The following is a 12,420-nucleotide window of genomic DNA, read 5'->3' on the forward strand; positions in this document are numbered from 1 at the left end:
TACACATCAAGAATTTGACTTAAAAGAGCCAAATATACAGCAACCAGATTCAAGTTTTCACATACAAATCATGTAATCTCACCCAGTATTTATTTCACTATTCATCCTTCATCACTAGTCTTTATTCAATAGAAATATTGAAAATAGTCACAAATATTTTACGAACATTGATAAAGATTTAAAGTGTTATGATATATCTATCATCAGATTAATTCTGTATGCCTACATCAGATGTTAGCAAACGAAGTTCCAAAGAAAGTCCTGGTATACATATTCCCAAAGTGAATCCTTTTAAGACCAAATTTCCATTTGAAATCTTTTCTTCAACTCTAAGTTTTTCAAATACTTCTCTGCTTGTTCATCAGTTTTCCCACCATATTCTTGAACAATTTTCAGGAAAGCCTTTCTGACATCTATAGGCATTTGCTTAGCATTACCTGCCACATACACCCATGCACCTTGCTCTTCTATTAGGTCCCACAGTAGCTGTGCCTGCTCCAAAATTTTATGCTGTACATAGCTGAAGAAAAGAAAGAAAAAAAAAAGATGCAACCTTAAAAAGTTAATAATCAACCAATAATCACTGGATAATTTTATAAGCATTCCTACTGTGAATCAAAACCAAAAAAAATGTAGAACTAAAATAATTTTGATCACCTTGTCAGATATTATTTTACAGTTCTATAACAGTGAAGGTTTAAATAAAAATAGCAAATAGGTAATGTGAGGTAAATGTTTAGTTCTTCACTTTCAAGATTCAATGGTCACTTAATAATACTAGCCATAATTGACTTTTTCAAATCAAAAAACTAACTTCTACATGTAGAAACATAACAACAAATTTTATGTCCACTAAATAAAATATCGTGTGGCATCAATAAATATCTCAGGTGTCAAAGTGTGATCTTAGCATTTAAATTATTTTCAAAGCGTAAGTTGGAAAATCTCTTTTTAAAATCAATTAGACTCCTAACATACACACAAAACTTTCAACTAGATCTCAACACACACACATGCTTATTGTTTGTTAATGTTTCATTATACCTCCAAAGAGAGATACACTGTCTCTATTATTTTTCATCTTCTAAAAAAAACTTTTCAATTCACCACCATTCCTTCATTTCTTGACAAATTGACTTGAAATGTCATAAACTTGATTCAGTACACCTAGACACCTTTTCATTTAGGCCTTTTAAGGATTTTATGGAATCAAAGGTTACACAATCCAAAATAATGTAGAAGTTTGGCTCCTATGCAATCATATTTATAGCAATCAAGATGAAATTCCACATAAATATAAATTTTTTATATACCAACCACACTTGCTCATTTTGAGTCTTGTTTTTTTGGAGGGTGGTAATTTTTGGGTTCTTGGTCAATTACTTAGTCATATTTTGACCACTTTATATAGGATTTGGTACAAAAGTCCCATACACTGAAAATCATAAATGGTGAACTTGGTCATATTTAGTCATTCTAGGAGGTCAAGATGTTATAAAAACATAATTTTGGGGGTTTTTGACAATTACTCCTCTGTATTTTGGTCAGTCTTAATGACTATGGCACAAAAATATTTTTTTTATAGGTCCCATACATATAAATACAAAAATGTTGGATATGCTCATATTTTGGAGGAGGTGTCAAAAGATTAAATAAACTCATAATTTTAGGTATTTTGATCAATTATTTAGCTTTATTCTGACTAATTTACATGAAATTTGATGCAAAGGTACTTTTTGTAGATCCCAAACACAGATATAGACAATTTTGGAATGCTCATCTTTGCTTAATTTTACAATGAGGAAAGTACAATTTGGGTTTAACAAAAATACCTTAGAGATCTCAAGCAGTGATATAGATAATTTTCATTTTTTTTTTTTTTTAACAATTGTTTTGGTGTCAAAATTGGCCATGTTGGGACTGCATAGTGAAGAAATGTTGAATGCTTTAATTTTTTATACTTTCCTTTTTGAAAGCAGAAAATGCTTAAAGAAATCCAGGTGCAACAGAAATAATTTTAAAGAAAAAAAAAGTTTAACCGTAATCTTGTGTCATGAAACTGAATGAGCTAAAGAACACTAAGAAAAGTTTACAAAGCATGCTATGGTGGTGTTGTAGCAAAACATTTTATAACCTGAATAGCATATCAAAACATGTATGTATATTTTTAAAATAACAATTATTTTTCACATTTTTATTATGATTAAAAACATTCTGTGACAATAATTTATCTTTTATCATACATAAACTATCAAGTTAGTACATAACAAATAGGTTATAAATGCTTAGAGAAACACAATAAATAAATCAGCTAACTTGCAGTTTTAGGATATCAGTTGTAGAAAAAAATGTTATATCTTTTTTTACATTAGTATATTTCATATATTCACTGATTAAATTGTGTATTGCAATCTGACAGTCTAAATAGAAATATCATAGAATATATTAAAAAAATAAAAAACATAGCAAAATTGTTATTTTCAGGGAGAAGGTAAAACAGTCACATTTAATGAAAAATACTTCTGATCAGTTATTTATAGTAGTAAAGAAATATGACAATAATAAAAAATAAAACACATCCTCCTAATACACACAAGCTATATTATGTATTAAATTTAAAAGATAAAGTGAAACTTGCAATCTAACTATCTGTGTTATAAAGCAAATAATAACAAACAACAATAACAAACTACTGGAAATCTTTTTTTAGTCACCATGTGCACCAAATCAGTAAGTTATAGTTTGTTGAGGCTTTTAAAAGCCTGGAATGTAGTGTCTCTTCCATGATAATTTTGAGCTTGCTGGTTCTACAGATCTGAATTAAGGAGAATTAACTGAAAAGTTCTCAAAAAGTAATATAATTCTACACAATTAAAAAAAAAGTTGGATTTTTGGTTAACATGCTTAGATTGCTCAAGTTACAGAATTCCATAAATCCTTACACATTTAGAATAATCACAAAAATCAATCTATCTTACACTTTATGCTCTTGATCTCGAGAGAAGGCTGTAAAGAGATGAAGCATACCACTATTTACTAGTGACAACCAATCCCTACAACAAAGAAAGTCTCCACATTTGTTTCTGCAACCAAAGAACAAGTAGTTACTAACTATATTTCTGGATGCTCTTTCAAAAATGAATGACCTAAAAGGGGCACATCCTGTTCCAGGACCTACCATCACAACAGGATCATCATCGGGAGGCATTGTAATGGACCCCTTACGAACCCACAAAGGAATTTTATTAATATCTTCCATGTTAATATTTGCCAACCAATTTGAGCAAAGGCCAAGTCTAGGTTTTTGCAACCTTGTTTTAAAATTAACAATTGCTATTAATATGTGTATTTCTCCTACATGTACTGTAGGAGATGAAGCAATAGAAAAAGCACGAGGTTTAATGGAGGGAATCAAGTCAAAATAGTACTCAAAAGGAATATATTGGGTAGTATGAGGAAAATCTTGTAACACTTCAAGCACTGTACGACGAGGTCTGTTACAATAGGAATAAAGCTCTTCTTGACCCTCTGCTGTTGTAAATTCTTGAAGCTTTTCTCGTTCTAAGTCATCTTGGCTAAAATGCCACAGAAGTTCAAAAAATGATCTGAAAAACAGAAAAATAAATTGCTTTTACATAAAAAATTTACAAAATTAAGAAGCATAAATATAAATATTGAAAAGGCATGCTTACAAATAAATGTTTTATATTTCACTTTCATATTCAGGTTTGTAATACAATACAGTTGAAACATCCAGAACATCTCTATAATGAATGTAGTCTTATCTAAACTAAACTTGTGATTTTAAGCAAAGAATATTCCACAAATGATAAATGTGATTGAAAACTTCCATCCAAAAACAAAAAGAAGTGCGTATTCCTACATGAGCCTACTCTACTACTAAAGTTATATTTAAACACAGGGATGAAATTCTGCCAGTACTCACTTGTACTGATACTAAAATTTACTTTTAAGGTGGTACTAGTAGTGTCATTTATTTGAGCTACTTTTTTCAAAAACAGGTTTACTTCATCCAGTTTAGTACCTCTATATCTTTTTTAAGAATATCACTTTGTTTACAGCTATCTTGAAATACAATGAATTATATAACACTATACAAATGCTATTCATACACCTAAAAATTTACAAAACATTTAGTTTTTCTTTAAGAAATAATGTCCACATTGAATTAGTTTGAATTAAAGCTTGGAACCTAAAACAAAATATTTTAAGATGTGCCATGTTTTTAACAGCAAAAAACCCCACCAAAACCAATGTTTTTTTTTGTCATAGTGAATGGTAAATACTTATTATTACTTGTACTTGACTAGATTCATTAATACAGTTACTATCATCAAAGCTTTTGGTTTCAGTAAGCTCTGCAGTCAAAGATATTAACAAACTCTAGAATCTGGATGATGCCTTTCCCAGCAGTCTTGTGTATCAAACAGGATCCAAAAAAAAGAACACCTTTCATTACTTCAGCTTCATGGTCATTAGGCACAAAATGCAGTTTTTGATTGAGTTGCTCCTCTATCTTAATAATAGCTTCTCTCTAGAATCTAGAATGTCCTTACAAGCCCAAATTCTTTTCAAGAAAAATTTACAGACCAAAGTTTATAACCATTCAGCATGAAAAAAATCCCAGAAGTATGGACACATGAAAATTCTGAAACCATTCATGTAATACCTACACTGTTTGACTTACATCTGTTAGAATTTAAAATTTTATGAAACTTGTAACCTCAAGTATGTATAACTACCAATCAATCTAAGGAACCCATGTACATTCTAGTAAAACAATGGCCCAATACTTTTCACTACTAAACTTCTGAAAAGGATCACATGGAAAATTTCAACCCTGAAATGGTACAATTTATTTTCTATATTACTTCTGTGGTAAAGATAACATAAAAAATAAACTGAGATCTCACTCATCCAGTAAAGAAACAGGTTTTTAGTTATCATAAAAAACAATGTTAGAAATGATAAATAACACCTTTTTATACAAACAGGAATCAATGAGAATTTTTTGTAACAGCTAACCTAGTTCTATTTTTCTTCAATGAAAAACAATTGTAAAATATATGTGAAATATTTTAGACTTGACAAATCTTTTAACATGCTCATGTAATTAAGCCATTTTTGCTATAGCTTGACATTTCAGAATATTTTAAAACCTATAATATATGCCTCAAAAATAACTGAAACTAACAGCAATAAGAACAATGTATTATAAATATCAGTAGTTTACACATCATTTCAATCTCATTTGCAGATGTTTTTATTTCATATATTAGTTACTAGAGCATGTTAAATTTTCATAGTCACAATTTTGATGTATTCTCAAACACATTGATACAAGGGACCCACGTGACCTTTTGTCATTTAAGTCTTTTTTTTCCCTTCTATACTCTACTTCAAGTCAATTTTTATACAGGAGAAGAAAAATATAGAAACCATTTTTATTTCACACAGAATAAAAACTCAATTTCCACAAGTTTCAAATAGTAAGTCACCACTTTAGATTCATCATTTACTAACACACAAACTTCAACTAGTATAAATAATTATGTAATGAAATAACAAATTTTTAATTAATTTCACATCCTCTGTTTTGATCATTGGTTACTGTTAACTTAAAATCTTAATTGACAACACAAACAGCAGCAACCTTATTTTCTGACACCAACTTCACTAATATGAGCCTACCATATTTTTTTCTGATCTGCTAGTAATGACTGCTTGCTATGTTTAATTTCAGTATTAATGTCAATCAAGAATACATTCTTGCAATCCATTAATACAGCATTTCCAAAACTGTGTTCTGGGGAATCCATAGGGTTCCATATAGTATAGTAACATTAAAGGAGAATGCCAGGTATAGGTATTGCTTAAAAGCTTGTCAGCCCATAAAGTATTCCAACATGTATTCCCTTTGGCATTGGTTATTTCATTTATTGGTGGAGCATAAATGAGGACCTGCTATTAGTTAGCCACTAGTGATAGTTAAGTGCAGCATTTCAAGAAATCAACAAGCTATTCTTGATTTACTTTTTATATAGGAATATTTCTTAAGGATTCTGTGAACATTTTTAGAGCTAACAAGTGCTTTGTGGTCAGAAAAGTTTGGGAAAAATGCTTAGTAAAAATCCCAGAAGTGTGGACAAACGAAAATTCTGAAGTTGTTCATGTACTAACTACACTGTTTGACTTATATTTGTTAGAATTTAAAATTTTATGAAACTGGTAACCTAAAGTATGTATAACTAGCAATAAATCTAAAGAACAGATTTCTGAAGTAAAAGAAAGCAAAATACAAGTTTATAAGTAAAAGAAAATGTAAATACAAGTATTACTGACAAGAAAAACTAACAGGAATCTAGCCTCAGACAGGCTAAAATAAAGATTTATTTAAAAAGATAACTAACTCCATTTTTATCAGATTTCTAAAATTTTTTTAACAAAATGATTATTTTTTATTGCACTAATGTTGTAGTTACTTATAATTCAAAATGTTTTTTTTGCGTATTTAACATGAAAGAAACAGAAGGAAACTTTTCTTTTACTTTACATTAACCATTGTAAATAAGCATGTCATAGTTAAAGTTTTTCAGTAATAATGTTAGAAATATTTCTCTCCAGTACCTTCTTGGGATGGATTGAATATCCCAATATCTTTCCACACATTCTTGGACACTGCAAGGCTGGGGTAATTCAGTTGGAAGAGTAGAGTATAAATCTTCTTGATGAAGAATAAATTTCTGATCTGGAGAAACATCTAGCAAATTCAGAAATTCTGTACTTGTTTCCTTCAGATTTTGAGGATATATCACCACTACATCTCCTGGTCTGTACTCAATCTTAGAGCCTACAAATTTAATTTATATATCATATACCAAGTTTTTTTTTGTTTAAACAACAAAACAGCTGTACAAAAACATTAAATTCACAAAAAGTAAATTTAAAGGTGTACTTCTAACACATATTCATAGAGCTAAAAAATTCAGGATTATAAAATAATTACACAACTCAAAATAATTATTCATACACCACAAAAAATTTCTCTGAAAAATGAGAGTGACTAAATTTACATTACCTTGTATATCAAACGAAATTAATCTTACATCTTGAAAATGAGACCTTGCAGTCATTTTCTCATTACCAATCATTCTAGCTTTAAAAGGAGAAGCTTGAGATGGAGGACTTTCTACTTCTGGAATTGTTTCTAATGAAGCTCTGTTTTCTTCAATGACTTCATCTGCCAAATCTTTTTCTTCCTCATAAGTCAAAAACTGTACTCTAAATCGAGGTGGACTTAAAATCTCTTTACTTATGATTTCAACTCCAGGTGGAAGAGGGTACATTATGTGAACCTTGTTCCAGAAAGATGTGAGCCAAATGTCTATAGCTGCATCTGGTCCAAGTTCATGTTGGTCATCACCAAGAGCTGGACTTAATATTGCAATTGCTCCTAGCTGTAACAACCTTTTGTGGAGTTTTTTTGCAACAACATTAAATTTCAGATAAGAAGAGTCACCAAGACCTATAACTCCATAACTCATTTGTGATAAGGAATCTAATGGCAAATTTTTACGTAACAGAAAACGCCAAAATATTTTCATGTTGTCTGGCTCATCTCCTTGACCAGTTGTAGCACATACAAAAAGTACCAATTTCTCATTTATTAAATTATATATTCTATATTCATCCATAGCCATAACTTTTACCATAAAATGTCTTCGCTGAGCTTCACGTGCAATTCTTTCAGCGTGATCTTTGGCAGTTCCAGTTTGACTACCATAAAGAATTAACAACTTTCTGTCGTCTTCTATCATCTTTAGTTTTTGGTTTTGAATTAACTTCAGAAACAGTCCACGAAAAACTACTTCTAATTTAAAATAAGCACTGTATGATAGTAATAACTTACAAGAATGATTCCTACAACAGGCTAATATATCTTATATGTTAATACATGCGACAGTAACACCGCATCTAACACTAACAGCGTCACTATCAATTCTAATACGAACAAGTATTGTACAACTTGTAACTAAATTACCACGAAGTTACTAGTTTCTTAATACAAAAAATAAATATAAAATAGAAGTACAAACTCGACATTTAAGTAAAAGCAGTTATACTTCAAAAACTTTTGATTAGCGAATTTTATTTAGAGGTATAATTATTATACAAGACCATAATTTTCAGTACATATTTGCATCTTGTGCTACCTAGCGGTAAATGCAGAAGTTATGCTCACTTTTTTGCTGTGTTTATAAATCGTTATTTTCCAGTTTATAACTATATTGGCATAATATGCTTCCATACTAAATATCATTGAAATCCTTAAAAGCACCACACTGTACAACGTAAGTAGCATGTCTTAAATCTTCATCAGTGTAAATCAGTCATAAACTTTTAAAATCTGACACAATTATATAGAGGCTTGTATTTATACGTAACTAAATTTTATTAATTTATAATTAACATGATATACTTTTTATCCATATTATTGTAATAGTTTCTGTCAGTGAGCGGGTTCTTTTTATTACTCGCTAAACATAGGCCCAGTATGGCCAGGTGGGTTAAGGCGTGCGACTCGTAATCTGAGGGTCGTGGGTTCGCATCCTCATCGCGCCAAACATGCTCGCCCTTTCAGTCGTGGGGGCGTTGTAATTCAGCAGTGTAAGGCTAGAGAAAACGCAGATTGTCATCCCTATCCAACCTCCAACTCTTGGAGTACTATTTTACCAACGAATAGTGGGATTGACCGTCACTTTATAACGCTCCTACGGGCAAACATGTTTGGTGGGATCGGGATTTGAAGTCGTAACTCTAAAAGCGCCCTAACCACCTGGCCATGCAGAGCTCTAATAAAAAATAAACACGTCATGTTAAGAAAAATCTATCAGTGTGAAGTTATGGTTTTGCTTATAATAAATTACTTTGAAATGACCCTTCGGAAGCCAAGTAAAAACATTAATAGAAATTAGTAATTGTAGAGATTTTTTAACAAAAAAAAAGCTATGATTTTGGGTAATAGGTCAGTTTGCAGCATTCAATCCCAGTCGTTAGAAGTCTCCACCGCAGTTCTAGACTATAGCCGTGCTTCAGAGTATTGAAAACTTGCGTTGCACGAAATCCTTGCCATTTGAAAATCGCTGTTTCTGGTCAAATCTAACATAGATAAAAAATATATTTTAATTGTAGATGCTCCAATGGTTGAATCAAAGAAAGATATAATTGAAAAGCCGTAATTAAAAAAAATTGCTGCTAGAATAGAAATTATATCAAAAAATAAACCTGGGGTTAAGCTAATAGATGATTTGTTGAATATTGTTCTGACGTAAAAGCAAAGTTTGTATAAATTACTAGTAAGTTACTTTACGTAAATACGTTATTGAATTAAATGTGGTTTTCTTTGTATTACGAGTGACTTTCTTCATTCTGAACAGAAAATTCCCCGAGATGGTGGCCTGTGAGTAAACCCACGACTGCACAACCTGAAATTTACTAAATTATATTTGTAACTCGTGTAAGTCGACCGAAACGATTGATCTAAAAACACCTGTTACACGGCCCGGTATGGCTAGGTGGTAAAGGCACTCGACTCGTAATCCGAGGGTCGCAGGCTCGAATCACCGTCGCGCCAAACATGCTCGCCCTTTCAGCCGTGGGAGCGTTATAATGTGACGGTCAATTTAGCAGTGTAAGACTAGAGGGAAGGCAGCTAGTCATCACCACCCACCGCCAACTCGTAGGCTACTCTTTTACCAACGAATAGTGGGATTGACCGTCACATTATAACGCCCCCACGGCTGAAAGGGCGAGCATGTTTGGCGCGACGGGGATGCGAACCCGCGACCCTCAGATTACGAGTCGCATGCCTTAACACGCTTGGCCATGCCGGGCCCATTTGAGCATGTACGAGTTTTTTTTTTCTTCAAAAATTGGTATGGTGATAAATTTTTCGAAAATCCCTCGAATTTCAAGACTTTACTGTCTTTTTAACCTCACATTAAAGATAACGCTGTTTTTTTTTCATTACGTGAAAATTAATTTGTAAACAATTTGACTAACTACACTTATTTTTCCATACTTTTTACCTATGTTGAAATGATATTGGTTTTAAACCATCTGTTAAAGTACGCGTATTTGTTTTTTTATTTTCTTTGATATATTATTTCGCAGCACCAACGCAAGCCCAAATTTTGTGTAACGAAGACAGGTGTATTTGTACTTTTATTGGTTATTCACAACTCACTGTAGGGGATTTAAAATAGGCGTGAAAACAAAACTATAATTTTTACAGCTATTATCAACAGAGACTCCAACACACAATTGATGTTTTGCTAACAACAGCCATCCTACTTGCAAGTTTATACAGCAAAATTAGTCGCTATTGTCATTGGATTCGGATATACGATAGATACATTCTTTTTTGTTATCAGTCTGAACCAATAAATACATCTTTTAGCCTTCCTTCGTTACAAATGGATACTGATTTTTAAGTTTGTAATTTTCTTCAGTAATTTAAATTCCTTTGTTCACATTTATGCACTCTTACGTGTGAATTATATTTAAAATATAAATTAAAAATCAAATTTCAAAACAAAATTTCTCGCTGAAATTAAACATTTTAGTTAGTCAAAGAAACGCTTGCCTTTTTCATAATTCCAATTAATTTTATAACGCTCCCACGTTCGGTGTGACGGGGATTTAAACTTGCGACTCTGATACTCAAGTTCAGCGCCCTAACCACTTAGCCATGTCGGGTTCCTAAAAATTAAGTAACACTCGGTGAATTGCAGGCTGTTTAAAAACTTGCACGTTCGCGTTCTAAACAGGTCAATATTGATTCTGCGATATGCCATGTTACTTGGAAGCAATAATAAAACGTCTTAAGCTGAAAGAAGGAAATAGGTGCAAATTGTTTTTTACGAACACTGTAACAACGTGTGAAGGGAAAGCTAATAACAGACTTCAACTTTCTCCTTAGCAAGGAATGAAATCACTCTTTGAATAAAAGAGAGTTTACTGGTTAGAAAATTAAAATCAGAACCAAATGAACATTCACCTTTTCCAATAGTTTGTAAGTTTCATACCATTTACGTCTGGGCAAGTTCTTTTTTTTCATCGGCATTCGTGTATGTTTTTCGGAATTGTCAGGTAAATTACTATTTTTACATGTTTCTTCTAATTTGGTGTATTTCTTCATTAGCAAGGCTTAGTAGAGTCTCTGAACATTTAGCATTTCATGATGTCTCTTTTGATGAATTTTTACTTCTTGGCTAAGACAAACAGTGTTTGTTTTTTAGAATCGTACAACTGAGAATGAGCTATAGATTAAACAATATTTTAGGTTAGCGCTTCTCTGCCTTTTCCATACTAGAAATCGGTCTACTGTGTCTAAACACGTGTAGTCACACTGAAAAATGTATAAGGTTTGTTTGTTTGTTTTGAATTTCGCACAAAGCTACTCGAAAGCTATCTGTGCTAGCCGTCCCTAATTTAGCAGTGTAAGACTAGAGGGAAGGCAGCTAGTCATCACCACCCACCGCCAACTCTTGAGCTACTCTTTTACCAACGAATAGTGGGATTGACCGTCACATTATAACGCCCCCACGCCTGAAAGGGCGAGCATGTTTGGCGTGACGGGGATGCAAACCCGTGACCCTCAGATTACGAGTCGCACACCTTAACACGCTTGGCCATGCCGGGCCCAGTATAAGGATTTAATAATCTGTTAGCTTTTGTGAAATTTCGTGGACTAGCAAGGTGAGGTGTATGTGTGATGAATCAGAAGTTGAGAAACACTGCTTTAAATGATAAATAGAAGATTGTGGTTTGAAATTGTTACATTTAGTAGATGTTCTGAAGGTTAAAGTTTCTTCTTATAGTACTTGCAAACGCCTATTTTGAACTCTGTTCTTTTAGTATTATATGCTTTCTGTCCATGTTCTATTACATTTGTTCCAATAGATTGAAACTTGTGTTCCTTTTTCCAATTATAAACTTAAATAACACAACAGAACCTGGAACAAGTAATACATTCCCCTCATTACAACTACATCAGTTGATTCTTAAGAATAGTTTAGAAATGACACAAAGTTTTTTTCTCTACAGAAAGTTCGTATTTTTTTATTTAACAGTGATCTGTAAGACTAGAGTCGTGATCTGTTAAATAAAGTAAACAGTTAAAACTTTTAAAAGTTGAATATAAAAACACTTATGATAATGATATACAAAAACACAGTCTCTTCTTGTAATTTTGTACTTCATTTGATAAATAAGGTAACTAAATTCTTGTGATATCTTGTGGTAGATTGTTTAAGTAAACACTGAGCTGAGAAAATTTTCTCCTTTCTTAGAAAAATATTTATGGTTGAGTTTAAGAAAAAAGCATGCTAGACAATG

General features: G+C 31.9%; 1 protein-coding gene across 1 annotated transcript; it reads right to left on the minus strand.

Moving 5' to 3' along the window:
* Window positions 1–54: 54 nt before the first annotated feature.
* On the minus strand, window positions 55–8,250 carry LOC143244654 (NADPH-dependent diflavin oxidoreductase 1-like). The gene is made up of 4 exons (XM_076489733.1): window positions 7,100–8,250; window positions 6,649–6,871; window positions 2,979–3,605; window positions 55–520 (listed from the first exon to the last, which is right to left on the minus strand). The coding sequence occupies exons 1-4, from the start codon at window positions 7,836–7,838 to the stop codon at window positions 292–294; spliced, it is 1,818 nt and encodes a 605-aa protein (XP_076345848.1). The 5' UTR covers window positions 7,839–8,250; the 3' UTR covers window positions 55–291.
* Window positions 8,251–12,420: the final 4,170 nt, after the last annotated feature.

This window comes from Tachypleus tridentatus, chromosome 2, assembly GCF_004210375.1.
Source record: "Tachypleus tridentatus isolate NWPU-2018 chromosome 2, ASM421037v1, whole genome shotgun sequence".
In the NCBI taxonomy this organism is placed as follows: Eukaryota; Metazoa; Arthropoda; class Merostomata; order Xiphosura; family Limulidae; genus Tachypleus; species Tachypleus tridentatus.

Excerpts from the sequence above, each read along its gene's own strand:
- LOC143244654 (XM_076489733.1), bottom strand. The coding sequence starts at position 7,838 with ATGATAGAAGACGACAGAAAGTTGTTAATTCTTTATGGTAGTCAAACT. Across the intron at positions 3,606-6,648 it reads ATTCAATCCATCCCAAGAAG|ATCATTTTTTGAACTTCTGT; the intron begins GTACTGGAGAGA and ends TCTGTTTTTCAG. Across the intron at positions 521-2,978 it reads CGAGATCAAGAGCATAAAGT|CTATGTACAGCATAAAATTT; the intron begins GTAAGATAGATT and ends TCTTTTCTTCAG.